The 17,036-nt window shown below is 44.3% G+C and overlaps 1 protein-coding gene across 1 annotated transcript in view; it reads left to right on the top strand.

The window, feature by feature from the left end:
• The window catches only part of KLHL2 (kelch like family member 2), a 506,272-nt gene that overhangs the window by 188,912 nt on the left and 300,324 nt on the right, over window positions 1-17,036 (top strand). Inside the window, exon 3 of the mRNA XM_085641784.1 lies at window positions 5,505-5,611. Coding sequence (XP_085497910.1) covers window positions 5,505-5,611 — 107 coding nt within the window. The remainder of the gene's footprint in view (window positions 1-5,504; window positions 5,612-17,036) is intronic.

Below are 17,036 nucleotides of genomic sequence, written 5' to 3' on the forward strand. Positions count from 1 at the left end.
CCTTCTTCCTACAAAAGTGAGTGCATGGTTTGTGAGCTGTACTGTAGCAGTAGTTTCAGGATGTGTGTTTTACTGTATTTCATGTCATTTTATAGGTGTTCGTATTGCCTGTGAAGGGTTGGAGTATTCAGGGGCCCGTAGCCAGGAGCAGTATTTCTCCCTTACCTTCTCATTCTTCTCCGTTTTCTCTATGTGAGGTTCATATTACATGTAGCAAATCTAAATACTGGTATTGTGTGGAAGCATGAGGCTTCGTTGTGTATTAAGTAAACTCAAAAGGGACGTTGAGACAGCAAAAAATTTGAAAATATTAATTTTTCTGTTTTGATGTCTGTCTTGCATATTAGATTAATCTTTTTAATGGTCTTGTAATCACTTTGGTGTAGACAAGGAATGTGTTTAAAAAGACCTTACAGATGCTATGTTATGGGTATGATCAAGTGACTAAAATAGTTAAAAGTACGGGGGGACCCAGATGTGTACCTCTCTTGGGGAATTGCTTCCTCACTAATGAAATTAAGAGTTGTAAGGTAATGCGATATTGAAGAGAATTGGCAATTGGATCAGATATTGACGGAAGGTAGATTTATGTCCGTTTTAGACATCCAACAGAGGTTTGAATTAGGTTTTTTGTCTCCTTCTATAAATTTCTACAACTTAGAAGCTTTTTAAGGGAATATGACACTTTACCTGCACGCGTTTACAACGCGTGCCATTACACAGCATTTTTTACTCCGCAAAATCTTTTACAATGCAGGGCTTTACAACACAATCCATTACAACGCAATTTACTGTTCTAACTCCACCGGGGCGTTGTATTTGGGAATGCGTTGTAATGGTTGGCGGTGTAAAGCCGTGCATTGTAAAAGATTTTGCAGAGTAAAAAATGCAGGGTAATGGCATGCGTTCTAACACAGTCGTTTTAAAGGATGTTTACCTTTTTAAGGCTGTAAAGCTGGCACATCACAGGAAAAACAAGTATTGTCTTAGCCAGTAGATCTCAGCTCTAAAAAGCTGTTTTATTGTCTTTGCCGGTGCTTATTCGAATCATAGTTCCATGCAAATGTATGGTTTATGATGCATGTGCGTGCATGGTCATCAGTCTTGCAATGGGTTTTCTATCAAAGAAAGCCCATTGTAAGATGGCCTCCAATATGCACCTGTTCATTTTAACGCTTGTGCATCATGACGGATGAGCACCCTCCCTACCCTCAACTGCCTCGTCTTTGCCCATACTGTCTGGGCAGAATGGTTCTCTAATGCATTCAATGGACCTGTCCCTTCCCTGCCATTTCCTTCTCTGATTCCCAGTCCTGATACTGAGGAGGTGATGTTGTCAGACAGTATTAGCCTTAATCAATTTTTGATGACATAGGCAGCATATCAGGCTTTTACTTAAAGTATCTTTATTGACGGCTGAAGTCTACCTGCGGTGCTTATTCTGAGCCCCAGATAAGTGTAGCCTGTGATGTGGTCAATTTCCTGAGCCATTAAGAAAGAATTTAAAATTGTTTGTGCTCTTTGATATTTGTGGGCGATCATACCGAGGTCTACCTTAGGTTTACCTCCAGGGTCATGTTCTGCAGTACTCATCCAGAAGAATATGCTATTTTTGCTGTCTTTTAGGCCATTACCAATCATCTCTTATCCAAGAGATAGACTGTTACTGCAAATCTAGTAAGTAGTTGTGTCCCACTTACGTATTTAATTGCACCTTTTTTACATAGCTAAGGGGCTATGTAACCCCATTAGCCTGCAATCACCTGCACACCCTCACATACCTGTGATTAGATTCTATACTGGGTGGGTCAATCCAAAACCATGTGGTAAAACACCCCCTCCGGTCCCCCGCCTCACCGGGTGGGCAAAAAACTATTCTGCTTGTGCAGCTCCCCCAGTCCTATGTACATACTTCAACTGATTGAGTTTGAATCTCACATTCCTAGTCTATTCTTTTATATTCACAAATCTTTCCACATAACAGGTCAGCTTTGTGTGGATACCTATATCCGCTTTCCAATTGGCTCTCTGCTTTGTCATGTCTACAAGCCCTTGGCCCCTCAGATCTAAGGGCTGGGGCCGTGGATATATGTACCTGATGCTGGGTGCAGCCCTTATTCCAATCAGGTGTAATTTCTTGCATCCCTCTTGCTGTATGTGCAATCTAGCCATAATGCAAGAATGCTCATAAATGTATCTCGGACTCTTCTCTAATGTTTACGTATGCCTTCACCTTGGCCTCTACGAATGTCACACATCCTTTTAAAGAACATTCATCTTCTGATACTTAATATATTTAGCTGCTTTCAGCAATAGAATCTCCAGGAATTCCCTTTCGTCAGGGAGTGCACAGGCAATTCAGGGAAGGTAATCCTTGGGATTATCAGTGTGCCTTTTGGCCCTCTCTAAGGCCTGGGGATTCCCCTACAGACCACATGTATGTGAATTTCCGGTAAATAAAGCGCCGGTGATTCCAGAGCCCAGGGTCTCCACGAGGCGCCGTTCCCGACAGGTAGACCTGCAGATCTGCCAGGGTGAACAGGAACGTCAGCAGCGCAGTGCCTGCACCACCTTACTAATGTCCGCCATTGCTGCACTCAAGGGCAGATAATACCGGCAGCAGTGGCAGGGAGGTGGAGGAGAGGTGGTGATATCAAAACTTGGGAAGAGGCGGTGCCTCCGCCCTAATCTAAACAAGGGCCATGATCTATAATGAGTTTTTGTTTAAAATCTTTTTATTAGATTTTATAACGAAGTACAAGCTAGCCAATTATGGTCATATACATTGTACAAATGTTTAAATGCAATCTTAAAGTGCAAATTTCAGTGAACACGTGCTCATAACGAATATAAACTTCAAGCATGTAAAACCTGAGAAAAGTACTATAGAGCCCCTCCCCCAACCCCAGCCTGTTGGTCATTTGAGCAAGAAATGCCAAGGTGAGAGGGAGGGGAAAGAGAGCAATAGCAAATCAATGGAAGGAGAAGTTCCATTGATATCATACGAGAGGAAAGAAAGAAGGAGGAAGAGGGAGAGAACAGGGAGACCTTGTCACTCAGAGAGTGTGGGGTTCACCTTATTAGAATCCAGGATCATTCAAAGAGTTGTAGAGCCCTAAGTCTCTGTGGTGTGAAGCACTGGAATCCCTATCTAGTCACATAATGTATGAGGGGTTGCCATCTGTGCACAAACCGTTTGTTGGCAAGGGCTATTTTATATGTCATTTGCTCCATAGCCATAGCCTTTGAAGCCAGAGAGGCCCAGTTGGAGGGTCCCTCCTCTTCCAGAAGAGAGTGGTATGCTGCTTAGCAGCTCCTGTCATGTGCTGGAGAAGAATCCAGTGAGCGCCAGTCATGCCTTCTATGTCTAGTGGTCTCAGACCCCATATCGGGATGAAGGGAGCGGGAGGGAATGGGTAATCAAGGGTCCCTTTAATGTGGCCCAGTATTTCCTTCTAAAAGATCTGGATGAGTACACAGGACAACCATACTTGTAACAAGGAACCAACCTCAAGGTCAAAACGTCAGCACAAAGTCGATGCCGGAGGGTATATGCGATGAAGCTTTGCAATAGTTAAGTACCCTCGGTATATAATTTTGTATGCAGATTCTCTCTGGGAATATTTCTGAGACTTTTGGGTATATCCTGCCCGCAGTTGTTACTAATTTCTAATCAATATACCATCCCAAATCCCTTTCCCAGCGAGATTTGTCTGGGTGTGTGGAGGAGGGTTTAGAGCCTTGAATGACTCTGTAGGTTCTGGAGATTAGGCCCTTCGTGCGGGTGAAGGTGCAAAGCAGTTTTTCAAATTATGTTAATTGTCTTGTGGCCGCTAAGGTGTTTGGCAGGTGAAGTGCCCAGTGTCTGAGTTGATGGTATTGAATGCAAAACTTGTCAGCCACCGAAAATCCTGTTTAATTTGCTCAAATGATTTGATGAATTAGTGAAACAGCTTTCTCAGGTTCTGTCGTCTCCCTCCTCCCATTGAAGATAAGTATGTCAGAGCAGGCGTGAAATCAGGATTTCTAGCTGGTGGTTTATTTGGTGAGCGTGAGGAATGCAACTTATCATATGGTGCGATTGTGCGACCTCACCGTGTAACAAACTCACAAACCTGTATTGGGTCCTGTCAGTTTGGTTTGTTTGAAAAACTTTAGTTCAACCCTGAGTACCTGTGGCTCTGAGCAGTCAGGCTTTATAAAAGAAACAAGTGTAAAGCATTAAGAAGTACCAAAATAGTTTATTAAGGGGAAGAAACCAGACAATATAAATCCAATTTATGAGAATAGATTGTATTTGTATCTTTAAATAGGCACCTCAATAACAAAAATTCATCTGAGGGTTCCAAATATATGAATTTTTAAAGTTTGAATGCACAATAGTTTCTCTGCTAATTCATATCCCAAGAAAGTTAACAAATGAGCTGCAGCATTTCAAATGATATTTTAAGGGGCACTCAGATGATGAAGAGGTGTATTTCCGGATTATTGGTGGGATAGTTACAGTGGGGACTCTAACAAACAGAGTGACATCATCAACGTAAAGTGACACTACGATGCACCGATCTGTGAAGCTGAGGCCCCTTGCTGAATGGTGTTGTCTTAGCCGAGCAGCGATGGATTCCAGCACATTTGCAAATAGTATGGGGGAGAGTGGACATCCCTGTCTGGTCCCTTTTGATACTTGTGAAGGATATGAAATCAATCAATTCTAACAAATGTACTGTGGGATTTTCGTAAGGAGCCTGACTCGGTTAATGAAATTGCTGCTAAAACCCATTTGGTCCTTTATCTAAAACAGATCAAGGAATCGAGGACCAGACCTTATGGGTAACAGATCTTTACAGAAGTTCAATTTTCAAGTGATATAAACGTTATACAAAACCAAAGATTTGATTGATAGTCGATCTTTGCAAAATTGATTACAACAGATATAGTTAGATAGCAATCAGCTATATATAGATGTACATTTACAGGAATGTTAGTAGGTGTTCATGACAGTAGGGTTGATCAGGCAACAAAAAGCGTAAACTGGAGACAGGTCACAGGATGTCCTGCTACTTTAAGTTAGTATTTTATTCCACTGCTCCTGTCCTCAGAAATTCAAAAAAATTGGCAAAATTCGCATAAATATCTGAAGAACAAAAATGAATATACAATGAAGGGAATTGTGAAAAGAGTGCATTAGTGATGTCTTAAAGCCCATGGACACTGGAAGCTGTATTCATTTGTCTAAAAGATGTGCCTTGTAAGCTGGTAACAAACCTGAGGGGTGAAGCGGCGGTAAGTGATAAAGTTTAGGATCACCTTTTCCACCGTTTTACTGCTAAATTAAATCTGAAGAAAGCATGAAATGTAGCCAGACTTCACGTGTCAAGAGGATTGTTTCATAGATATTCCTTCATTTTTCACTAGAATAATAATCAAAGTTGAAAAAAATGTTTGTCTCCCAATAACCAAAATCGCCACCTCCTATTTACCATACCTTTTTTTCTTCTCTACAGTCAAAACCTGCTGTGCGATGTGACCATTGTAGCAGAGGATGTGGAGATCACAGCTCATAAGGTTGTCCTGGCTGCCTGCAGTCCTTACTTCCATGCCATGTTTACAGGTAACATCCGCTCATAATTTTCTGAGATACGTCCCTCTGTTTACCCTGGGAAGGCGTAATAAGCACAGGGTACTCATATGAAGCTGTGCAAACAGCGGTGGAGGCAATCTGCCAAAAAAGCCAAATGCTCACTCCTTGCAGTTGAACCCAACGCTATTTTACAAATAGCATTCAGTGGTATAGAAATATTATTGTGAAAATCCTAAAATATCATACCTACACACATGGTCGTATAGTTTTTCTTTTTTATGCATTTTCGTTGTGTTTCAGAAGTTAATGGCAGAGGTAGGTCGTAACTGTTGCCCCAGTCTGAGTGGGTTGTTCAAGGGAGGTTGGAAGGGGTAATTGGTTGTTTGAAAACGAGGTTCCAAAGAGAGTTCACTTTGCAGGCAACACTTGATGCTACAAAATTACTGGGCACAGATGCATTACTTTAAAAGACAATTTTAAGCACACATAAAACAGAATTGTAGCTTTTAGCTCCAGAGCTATTTCTGCAGCACTAGTGAGGTTCATAAAATAGGCTTGAAAACATTTAGCATGTTTATTTGCTTTGCCCTACGTGAGATGCGATGTCTACCGTTCCAGTTAATGGAGACAAATGATGAGGTTAAACGATTGGCCTTACAGTGCAACTTACATCGAAGGACAGGTGTGAGATATTGAGTTATTAGTTAAGAGCAGTGGATCCCCACCCAAATAATAAACATAATCATTGTCAGGGCGAACCACCAAAGTCACTGATTTAACCTGTGCTTCCTCTAGTAGTCTGGCACAAAAGCAGCCAGGTTCAACTTGGAGGCATTGTGTAAAGTATTTATTCAGCACACAAACAGTAATAGAGTGAAAACACAACACAAGAAAAATCCCAAATCAATTTGCAATGAAACATTTTAATATATAATAGGACACCAAAACTTTCAAAACCCTATCTCTAGAACCAGCATTGTGAGTTTTTTAAGTTTTAGATTAAAATAGCACAAAAAAGTTCAAAGCACCACTTGCAGTTATCTGGTTGTGTTAGACTGGGGGAAAGTGGAAAGTCACAAGTTTAGGCCCACCGTGCTGGAGTGCCGGTTGGATACGAGGATCAGGTTAGTCCCACTGAAGAGTTACCTTCTCAAGTCCTGTGAGAAGGGTGCTGTTCATGTGGGCAGGGGCCGTGAGCAGGAGGCTGTCGGCATGAGGAGCAGGTCTAGTGATGCAGACAGTCATTGCCATAGTGCAAAAAAACAGCCGTCTGTAGAGCTTATCATTAGTTACTCCTTGTGGAATGTTGCTATTGGCGTGAAGAGCAGGACCCACTGGAGCTTCGTATTGGCGCAATTCGCAGGAAGTCAATTCTTGGCACAAAGAGGTCACTTTGTGGTTGCCAGGTGCCCTAAACTTCTGTACCTTCACTTTTTCTTCATGAGGAGTTCTCACTGATGCCAGCCTGGGTCCAGGACCGGAGGGCCACCTCTTGGGGATCAGGACTCACTCCAGCAGAGGTCAGTTGCAGGGCTCAGGCAGATGCAGTTCCTGCTGGTCAGCTGGGCAGTTGCAGGGAGAGCTCTGGAAGCTTGTTATGTCCCTGTAGCTCAAACAGAGGTCAGCAAACAGACCATTGGAGGCACTCTGGGTAGCCTGGGTTCAAGGCAAGCAGGCCCAATCCTTTCTTCAGTCAGCAGGCCAGTCCCTCTTCCTCAGACAGCAGAGCAGTTGTTCTTGCGAATCTTCCTCAGGTCCAGGAGTGTTCTGATGAGAGGTTCTGAAGGTCTCACTATTATATCTGGTGCCAGCCTATGTGTGGGGGAATTTCCTGACCTACCCCCAAAACTGGTTCTGGTAAATTCCTACCCCTCTCCCCTGAGCCGGGCCCTAAACTGTCAAAGGTGACAATGGCAAGGACAAGCCTGGTGTCTGATTCCTTTGTGTTTGCTGCAGGAAGGGCCCTTTGAAGTGTAATCAGGGGAGGGCACAACTCCTCCCCAGCCATCCTGTCAAGAAGACTCTCTCCCCTCTCACCGAGGCTTCGTTTGTCTCACTGTCTGGAAGTAATACAAAACCCACAAAAGTCAAGCTAGTCACAGTCATGTGGCCCAGGACAGTGGCAGAAAGGCATAGTTGTTTAGGCAGAAAAATAGCAAGTTTCTAAAAGTGGCATTTTCAAAATTGTAACTTGAAATTTGGAGTGGGCGGATTTCGCTGTGTTTTTCCCCTTAAAACTCCAAGATTCCGCGAAGTTCCGCAAGCTGGTTGAATTCGTCACGTCCCACTGCTTGCGCTGATTTTTAGCACCGGGAGATTGTTACACGTTGTAAAATCAATGGCACCACGCATCACGCCAGAGGGCGCAGCTTCTTTCTGGCGCTCAAGTAGATTTCCTACTTGAGCTGTATTTTTCTCAACGCAAACGGTTGTGACCAGCCCCAACAGCCGGCTTTGAGAAATTTCGCTGGGTGGCATTCTAGAGCCTGAAAGTCGTGCTAAGGGCTAGAAATTCTCTCGCGCATGCGGCAACTTAACGGTGGCGAGCCACGCGTGAGAAAAAACTCTACCAAGCAACGGTTGATGGAGTTTTGCTGGAACTCCGCGTTGCAAGCGGAAAGTGGAGTGGGCAGAACTCCGCGAACTCGGCCGGCGGAGTGAAGTTTATCTCCCACCCCTACTTAAAATGTGACTTTACCATTAATGAGGATTTTAAATTACAATTCATTTGGTTGGAAACAGCATGTCCCTATCTGGTCTCAAACTGTAGTTATTTCTTATTAATTGTAGTATGGTGACCCAGTGTTAGTTTATGGGAGAGATAGGCCTTACAATAGTGAAAAAGACTTTAGGAGTTTTTCACTGCCAGGACGTTTAATTAAACTTAAACACACATGACAAGACTTATAAGTATTAAAAAGGAAGGTTTAGGCCTCACAAAAGGTTTTTTTTGCTGGGCCAATATGGCAGCTTTAAATATCACTACAGGCTGCAGTGGCAGGCCGGAAGCATGTTTTACAGTGCTACTTTAGCAGGCGGCACAATATTTTCTAATGCTCACTAGTAGGATTTAATTTACAGGCCCTTGGTATAGGTAGCACCATTTACTAGGGACTTAAAATGACATTGAATGTACCAATTATGTGTAGGCCAAATTTACCAGGGTTTTAAGGAGAACGCACAAGCACTTTAGCACTGGTTAGTAGGGGTAAAGTGTACAACGTCCTAATACCAACAAAAATGTGTTCAGCAAGGTAAGGGAGTAAAATCAAAAGGTTTGGGGGAATACCACGCCAAGATTGCCAGGTCTTACAGGTCAAGTTAAGACTTGGTTATGGAGTCTTGTGAATATAGTACTCAAAAAGTAAAACATTTGCAAGCCTTTCCAAAACCTCAAAATGGCTAAGGTGTGGTCACAAGGTAATGTAGCAGTGATTAAAAGAAGCCTTAGCAAGCTGGTTTGATGACTGTTTGATTTTTGTTTGCAAGTACAAGCCACAAAAATTAAAGGAAAAGCATGCTGCTGATTAAACAGAGTGTGTTTCTAGAGCAGAATTAACCAAGCAGAAGCAAGGAGCAAAAATGTATACATAAAACAATGTTATCACTGATCAAAACGTTTAGCTGTATGTGTGATATGCAACATTATGTCAACTGTAGATTTCATCCACTTAAACATTTTGCTAGAATATTGTTAATATTAAAACTAAAGAAACCATCGCATATAATTTTAATAAAATAATAAGAATGCCTCCTACCAGGCAGGTAAACCGAGAACAGGTATAGAAAACGTCTCTAGTTTCAATGCACATCACAAAAAAATATGATTTTTATTGATGCAAACAAAAAGTAACATTAGCTTTGAATTACTGTTCCCAAACACATGCTTTCAATGCACAATGAGTACTAAAACAAATATGAAAAGGTGAAGAAGTAAAGTATTGGCACAGCAGCCATATCAAGGAAGTGCACTTCTTACTAGGTGGCTGTCCACTTTTTAACAGGCAAAAGCCTGTCACTCACAGTGCATGAAGGCCAGTAGCTGAAGTGTTGCTGACCTATTGGGCCTCGCTTTATACTGTGCAAAATATGAATGATAGTTGACTAAGAGGGTGGATCAAAGGCTCTCTATGCCAGGATATATGTATGTATTTTTTATCCAGGAGGCATGAGGCTTGCAAGATAGCTAAAGCTGTCTCTATGCCAGACCAAAAATTCTACCTGGCTTTAGATTTGTTAATACCAGATTCAGTGGTTAAAATTAATTATCTTGGGACTGAATACTATTGGCACGTTAAATAAGGAACTTTACTTTATGCCAGACTGCTCACCAGGCTTATAAAACTATGTTTGTCGAGCTGCATGAGTTATTTTAACTAATCTACTAAACATTCAGAGTGACTTGTGACTAGAGGCAGACCGTGGATTTCACAAATTCTGCAGTGATATTATATCTTCGTTTAGATTTTTCTGCAAGGGCCAAAAATGGCAGTTATATATTCTATGTGCAAATGCTAAAAAATTGATATTTTAAGTCCAGAGTAAATGTGTATGTAGCTCCAGAAAGTGTAAAGCTCAGTAAAATCGAGGGGTAATTTTACTGTCACAGGGTGTGTTTTGAACATGATTAAGCTTTTCCTTTACCATGCGTTGAGTAAACACACAGCAACAGTGCGCATAACTCCAAAATGAGCCCCTGTTCAAACATCAAAGAAACAGTGCAAAAGCTGCCCTAACATGCTATACTTCTCTATTTCTTGAAGGTAGGTGCAACACTGTTTACTCTCAAACTCTTCTCTATCTGCGAACCAGTCCCTTTCCTTCCTTTCCCAAAATCACCTTCTTTCATGAACATGTACCCACTACAATTCTCAATCTTCTTCACAGCACAATCACCACCTTTCTGGTATAATGCAACCCTGCATCGATTCCACCGTTCAGCATTCTTCAAAACAACTTAAATTGGCCCACCCTCCCACTTTAAATGGACTTTTAAATTTAGACCAGCCTCTCAGCACCCTGCCAATCTTGATCTTTACCCAATCACCCTCTGCAATCACACCTTTAGAAATCAAAATATCCATCTCAACCCTGGGTTTCCACACACCACCTCTTACCACCCCTTCCTTCATTCATCACTGTACCAATTTGGAACCCATCTCATCAACTCAAACAGCGATTTTAGAGTGGTTAGCTGTGCAATAAACCTACACCAATTCCTCCACAGCTCTTTCAATATCCTGTCCTGATCACACTCTTCACCAGCCTGTTAGCTCTTTGAACTATACCATTTCCCTGTGGGTTGTAGAGAGAAGTGCAATGATGCGTGATACCATGCTGCCGCAGGAACATCCCTATTTCATGAGAGACCAACTGTGTGCCATTATCAGTTATAAGGATCGATAGAACTCCTTCCTCAAGGTAAGAATCGCGGCTTCTGTGGTGATTTCTTTCATGAACAACACACTCAACCAGTTAAAGAACACATCCACAGCCACAAAAGCAAATATACAATAACTTTGTAGTTCAGACATTAGGTCAATAAAATCAATGCATACACTATGCAAATCTTTCCGTGGAGCAGTTATATGCCCCATGACTGATTGCACTGCTACTTTAATCCTCTTTTCGCCCCCTTTGCAAACATTGCATCTCATCACCCATGCAGTAACCTGGTCATCCATGCCCAGCCACTAAAACTACGCTTTGAGATGACGTTGGGTTAAACTCTGCCCTAAATGACCTTCATGAGCCATGTTTATAAGCTTAGTTCTCAAACCCACCGGAGGCACAAACCTGTCTCCTCTCATCAAAACACTATGTCCACACACGGTCATTTCATCCAGAACCTTGACAAAAGGCCGCACTGATACTACCACACAACTCTCTCCTCTTTCCAGCAACCACCATGCGCATAACTTCCTTAAGGATACCATCAGCATCGATTTCTTGGCACCAGTCATCCATCGTAAAAGCACAAGCTCCTTCCAACACAACATCTTGCACAGAGGCTATGCCATCCTCAATTTTACCTTCCAACCCATTTGATCCATCCATCAATTTTCAGTCAACTGACAACCTAGATACAGTTGGCCTGTGTGTTCCCTAAAGTCTGTATATGTTCCAGGATGCAACGATATTTCTGGAGTCTATACCGCCAACCTTGTGGAGCCTTTGCCAGCACCACCAGGAAGAAGAACTTTGAGGGGCTTATGATCATATCTTAATAAGAATTCTGTAGCCCAAATGCATGTCCAGTAATACTCTATGTCCCATGCTGCGCCCAGAGCCTCTCTCTCAATAACAGAGTAGTTTCTTTCAGCATTAGTTAAAGTCCTCCATGCAAAATCAGCAGTCTTCTCGCCACTGCTATGTTTTTGAGAGAGAATGGCACCCACACCTGTTGAACTCGAATCCACCGTTACAATTGACCTGAGCCCAATGTCGAAAGGCACCAGGATCCCTGCTTCATGCATCGTTCTTAATCAAATCAAAACATTCTTCCTTTTCCTGTGCCCACGTTAAACTTTGACCTTTCCTCAAAAACGATCTCAAAGTTTCAGTTTTATCTGCAAACCTCTGTGCAAACTTTGCATAATATTCTATGAGGCCCATAAAGGACCTCAACTGTTCCTTGTCCTGGGGTCTTGGAGCAAGTTCAATCGATTTCAACAAGTTCCTTTTTGGATTAACTGACAATCTATACCCCAAATATTCCACTTGTTCTGTCATGAAATAACATTTGTCTTTGCGCAAAGTGAGACCCACTTCAGCAACTCTTTGTAAAGCTTGTTTCAATACCGTGTTGTGTTCCTCAACGGTCTTACCAAAAATGAATGTCGTCTTGAAAATACAGAATAATTTCTAGCCCTTTTAAAACTTCAGAAATCATGCGCTGAAAAACACTCGCTGCCCAATGGCATGCGAGTGAACTGAAAAGTTCCTTCCATCATTATGAGGCAGGTGCTCTATATATTCGCTGGGACAGCAGGCCAGAAACTAGAAGAGAAAGGAATAGCAATTTTATTGGAGACTAGGCGCTATGCAACCTTGAAACTATTGGCATAAAGGCAGTGCGTTGTGTGTAGTCAACCTTAGGTGTTTGGTCTACTGTAGAGGAAATTAGGAGCCGACCGTGCAGGGCAGGTGCTGAATTGTCATAGGTGGCAGGGAGCAAAGTAGGAAGGAGTGGAAGATTAAAATGTGGGATACGTTGCAGTGCCTTTGAGTGGTATCAGGTCTGTCGGTGGTTGTCTTGTTGAGATAGATAAAAAGTGTGTGTGTTTGTGTGTGTGTGTGTGTGTGAGAGAGACAGTTCAAAGTCATGGTTGTATACTTGGGGGATACTAGTCTGAAGAAAAGCCTAATCAGGTAGAAGACTTGGAACTTTTGTCCATCTCTGACAGGGTCTGCGCAATGGCCTCAACATGCAACCTTTCTCTGACTGATGCATTTACCTGCAGGCCCAAAACCTGAAGTGGAATTCAGTAATAATAAAAGCTTAGGTATAATAGTTAAATCTCCCCATTTATTTTCTTAGGGTTTCATAGGTGCCAGGATATCAGGGTGCTCCTTTCGTCAGGCAACAATAACCTTTGATAATTCAATGATAAATCAATGTCTGTTCTCTGTAAACGAGAATGGAGAACATATACAACTGGAACCATCCTGGGGAAGTTCCTGATAACTTATCATAGAGGACAAAAACATAAACATTATGTTCTTACAGAGTGTTGTATCTTCAAGAAATATGAAAAAGTATAGGCTTTAAAAATTATTTGTTGTATGCTTTTGAATGGACAACAGGTGTTGGGCCCAGTTCTTAAAAATGTGTTTTTACACAATAACCTCACAGTGTTCACACAACACTACCACAATGAGCACTTCATCGCATTAATGTTACCACCACTATTCTTTCAATATTTAATCTATGATTTGTTGTTTATTGTAATCAGCATAAAGCAATACACCTCTGTTCACTTCAGAATAGGTCTGCACCCTTTTCTCCTCTAAAGAAAACTGCATCAGGCTCTGGATTACATTCACTGATTAGATGCCATGCACGATTCCTAGCTTTTCACAAATATTTTGGGAAGGCAAATGTTCAATAATTTCTGTGGGAACGTTGTTTGCTCTTCATGTATAACCAGGGTTTTTAGTGCAATATACAGTCACCACATAGATTCTGAGAAATGCTTTATCCAGGCACTCCGTCAGCATAGTATAACCTGTACTTGAAATCCTAAGGCATGAAGATGAACTCTTTACATTTATGGCAATGTCTATATGGCGATGTGCCACCCACTGTAATCCTGGATGTCATGTGAATAATCATTTAATGATTAAAAGAAACTGATGATCCACTACTCTATTAAGACCCCGGGCCAGCAAAACCAAATGAGGGACAATTTGCACAATAGAATTTTCATTTCACTATCAAGCTGTAGTTTCTTGTTAGAAAGATATAATTGTGGGATTGCATGCATGATCCGAAAGAAACACGGTAGTTGTAGATTCCTTATCTTAGAATTACCCCAAGGTGTCAGACTAGATCTGGAAAGTTTTTTCGTCAGCAGTACCTCTGGTTGTCGGAAGGTGGTGTCGGTCAGCTCCGCGTCCATCGTCATGATCGCCGGGATGACGTTGCGGCAGCTACTTAGAAGCCGCCCTCGTGCGCTGACGTCAGTTCTTTCTTTTTCCGCGCCAGCCAGCGCAGATCCGGGAAGAGCGGCACCTCAGTCATTTTTTGACTAACTTTTTCTCGACTTTTGTCGACTTCTTTTATCGAGTCTCTGACTCCGAAATTGTGCACCAGGGATGCCTGGTTTCAAGGCCTGCGGGTCCTGTCATCGCATGATGTCGGTGACGGATCAGCACCGTGTGTGTCTTTTTTGCCTAGAGCGCGACCACGACCCGAGTCATGCTCCGACTGCCGGTCGATGGCGCTGAAGGCTTTGCGGGAGCGGTCCTGAAAGCTGCTTGAACACTGGCAGTCAACTCGACGCCATTCGAGGTCCCAGTCGAGAGGGAGGTTGAGGGGCCGGTCGTGGAGCCACCACCATTCCGGTTTGAAATCATCGAAGTCTTCGCACTCGGGGTCGGGTAAGTCGAAGCATAAGAAGAAGTCGAAGAAGCATCGTCGCTCTTCGATTTCTCCTCGTCGGTCGGCTGATGCGACGAGGCACGTGGGTGGTTCCCCTCCCGCGGCTCCACGCACGGAGCCTGAAGGGTCGACTCTGAGTTTCCCTCCCTTCCTGGGACCCGGAGTGAATCCCCCGCAGCTTCGTACGTTCTACGAGGCGATGCATGCCATCTTTGGGCAGACTAACCCCGCGGGCGCGCCTTCGGGCCCCGTGGACTCGTTTGGGGGCCCCGGTGCCGCAGGCCCCCCTTGGATCCAGACCTGGATCCGGATCAGTTGACCTCGTTACACCTCCACCGGCGCCGCTTTCCATGGCACCACTACCGCGTGCGACAACGGTGGCCTCCCCCGGCCGTCGTCGACCCCGGCCTTCATCCGGATTCGGGTGGGGTTTTTATGCCCCTGTTCACTCCTGGGGTCCCTTTTCAACCACAATGGCACCCAGAGGATGATGAGGAGGACTGGGAGGGGTCAGGTGACCCTTTAACTGACCAGTTGGACAGTGAAGAGGACTGGAGAGAGGAACTGGGGGATGCCAGTGGTTTGGTCACATCCCCTGACCTTGGCATGTTGTCTCCTCCTACCGTGGCTACGGAGGAGGGAGCGTCATACGCAGTAGTGTTGCGTAGAGCGGCTGAGGCTCTCAACCTCGAGCTTCCTACGGTGACGATCAGGACTAACCTCCTGACTGAGGTGCTTCACCCGGCTGCGAGCTCTTCGGAGCCCCTGCTGCCGTTTAATGAGGCCCTCACAGACATCCTTTTGGGCACGTGATCCAGGCCCAGCACGGGGCTCCCGTGGACAGGACCCCACCCCGGAGAGCTTGGTAGTCCAAGCTTCCAATTCCAAGTGCGTCTTCCCTACCGCTCTACCGGAAAGGAAATCCAGAAGCTGGACCACCTTGGCAAGAAAAGTTTCTCTTCCGCCAGCTTAGGACTGCGGTCTGTAAACATCCCATGTCTCTTGGGCCGTTATTCCCACTCAGTGTGGGATACGGTGGTGCAAGTGCTGCCTCAGTGTCCGGAGGAGGCCCGGGCAGTGCTCTCCCTGGGTGTTGCCACCGGGAGGGATGCAGCAAAGGTTATGATACGTTGTGGGCTGGATACCGCCGACTCTCTGGGCAGGACCATTTCAACGTCTGTAGCACTTCTTCGTTACGCCTGGATGAGGTCCAATGGCTTTTCAGGGGATGTCCAGAACACCTTGATGGACATGCACTTTGATGGCCATCGCATTTTTGGAGACAAAGCAGACAATGTCCTAGAGCGCTTTGAGGACTCCCGGGCTATGGCCAAGTCCTTGGGCCTCTCCATCCGCCCGGGGCAGTCTGCTTTTCGTCCCTTTCGTGGCTACGGAAGGGGTGCCCTGTTATGTCCCACCCAGAGCCACAGGCCACAGCGAGTTACCCAATCTTCGCGTGGCCGGGTACGTGGAAACAACCGTCGTGGTTCCGGGGGCCAGCGGGCGGGCCAGTCCACCAACCCCCCCTCTGTAGCAGCCTCCAAACCCTCCTAGTCCGACCTTTCAGGCCCATTAAACGTCAGTGGGTGGCAGGATTTGTCATCACCTCCCCCACTCAGAGACTTTTTAACGCCTGGGCAAAGTGGGTTCTGGCCCAGGGTCCCAGCCTTTCAGTGGGCCCCCTGATACAGCCAGTTCTGGTCTGCAGAGAGCCTTGTCCTGATGACCTTAAATATTTACTAAACAGATCGTTTGTATTCCTTTCATTTATCTTTAATGTAGGTGATGTGTGAAGGTATATTACAGGCAACTTACAGAAAAATGTTGTGTTTATGTTTTATGCAACATCCACAAAAAAGGTTTCTTTTAGATTAAAACAGATCCTCACATATGAGAAATGGGAGGGTGTCACAGAAGTTATTTGCAGTAATATTAGTGAACTGCTGCTGTGTTATAATTTGGAAAACACACGTCACTATCACTGCATATTAGATGTAAACAAATTTAGAATTTGGACCTGTGTGCCTGTGCACTGTCAGTGACCGGGCCAAAGAGGGCATAAAAGAGCTGAAATATTATCATAAATTCAAAGCTGTTCCGAAGAGGGGCCCCCAATATACTTTGGCTCAGGGCTTCCAAAATCCTTAAGATGTCCCTGCCCCCACTAGCCCACCATCACGTCGGACAGGTGGGTTTTGCAAATAGTCCGAAGGGGCTGCTCCCTCCCCTTCGAGACTACCCCTCCAGCCATACCACCGAGATACCACCGCATGTCGGAGGATCATCTGGCCCTTCTCCAGCAGGAAGTTACGGCTCTCTTGGCCAAGGGAGCCACTGAGCGTGTTCCTGTCC

The sequence above is a fragment of the Triturus cristatus genome, chromosome 2_2 (genome assembly GCF_964204655.1).
Source record: "Triturus cristatus chromosome 2_2, aTriCri1.1, whole genome shotgun sequence".
Classification (NCBI taxonomy): Eukaryota; Metazoa; Chordata; class Amphibia; order Caudata; family Salamandridae; genus Triturus; species Triturus cristatus.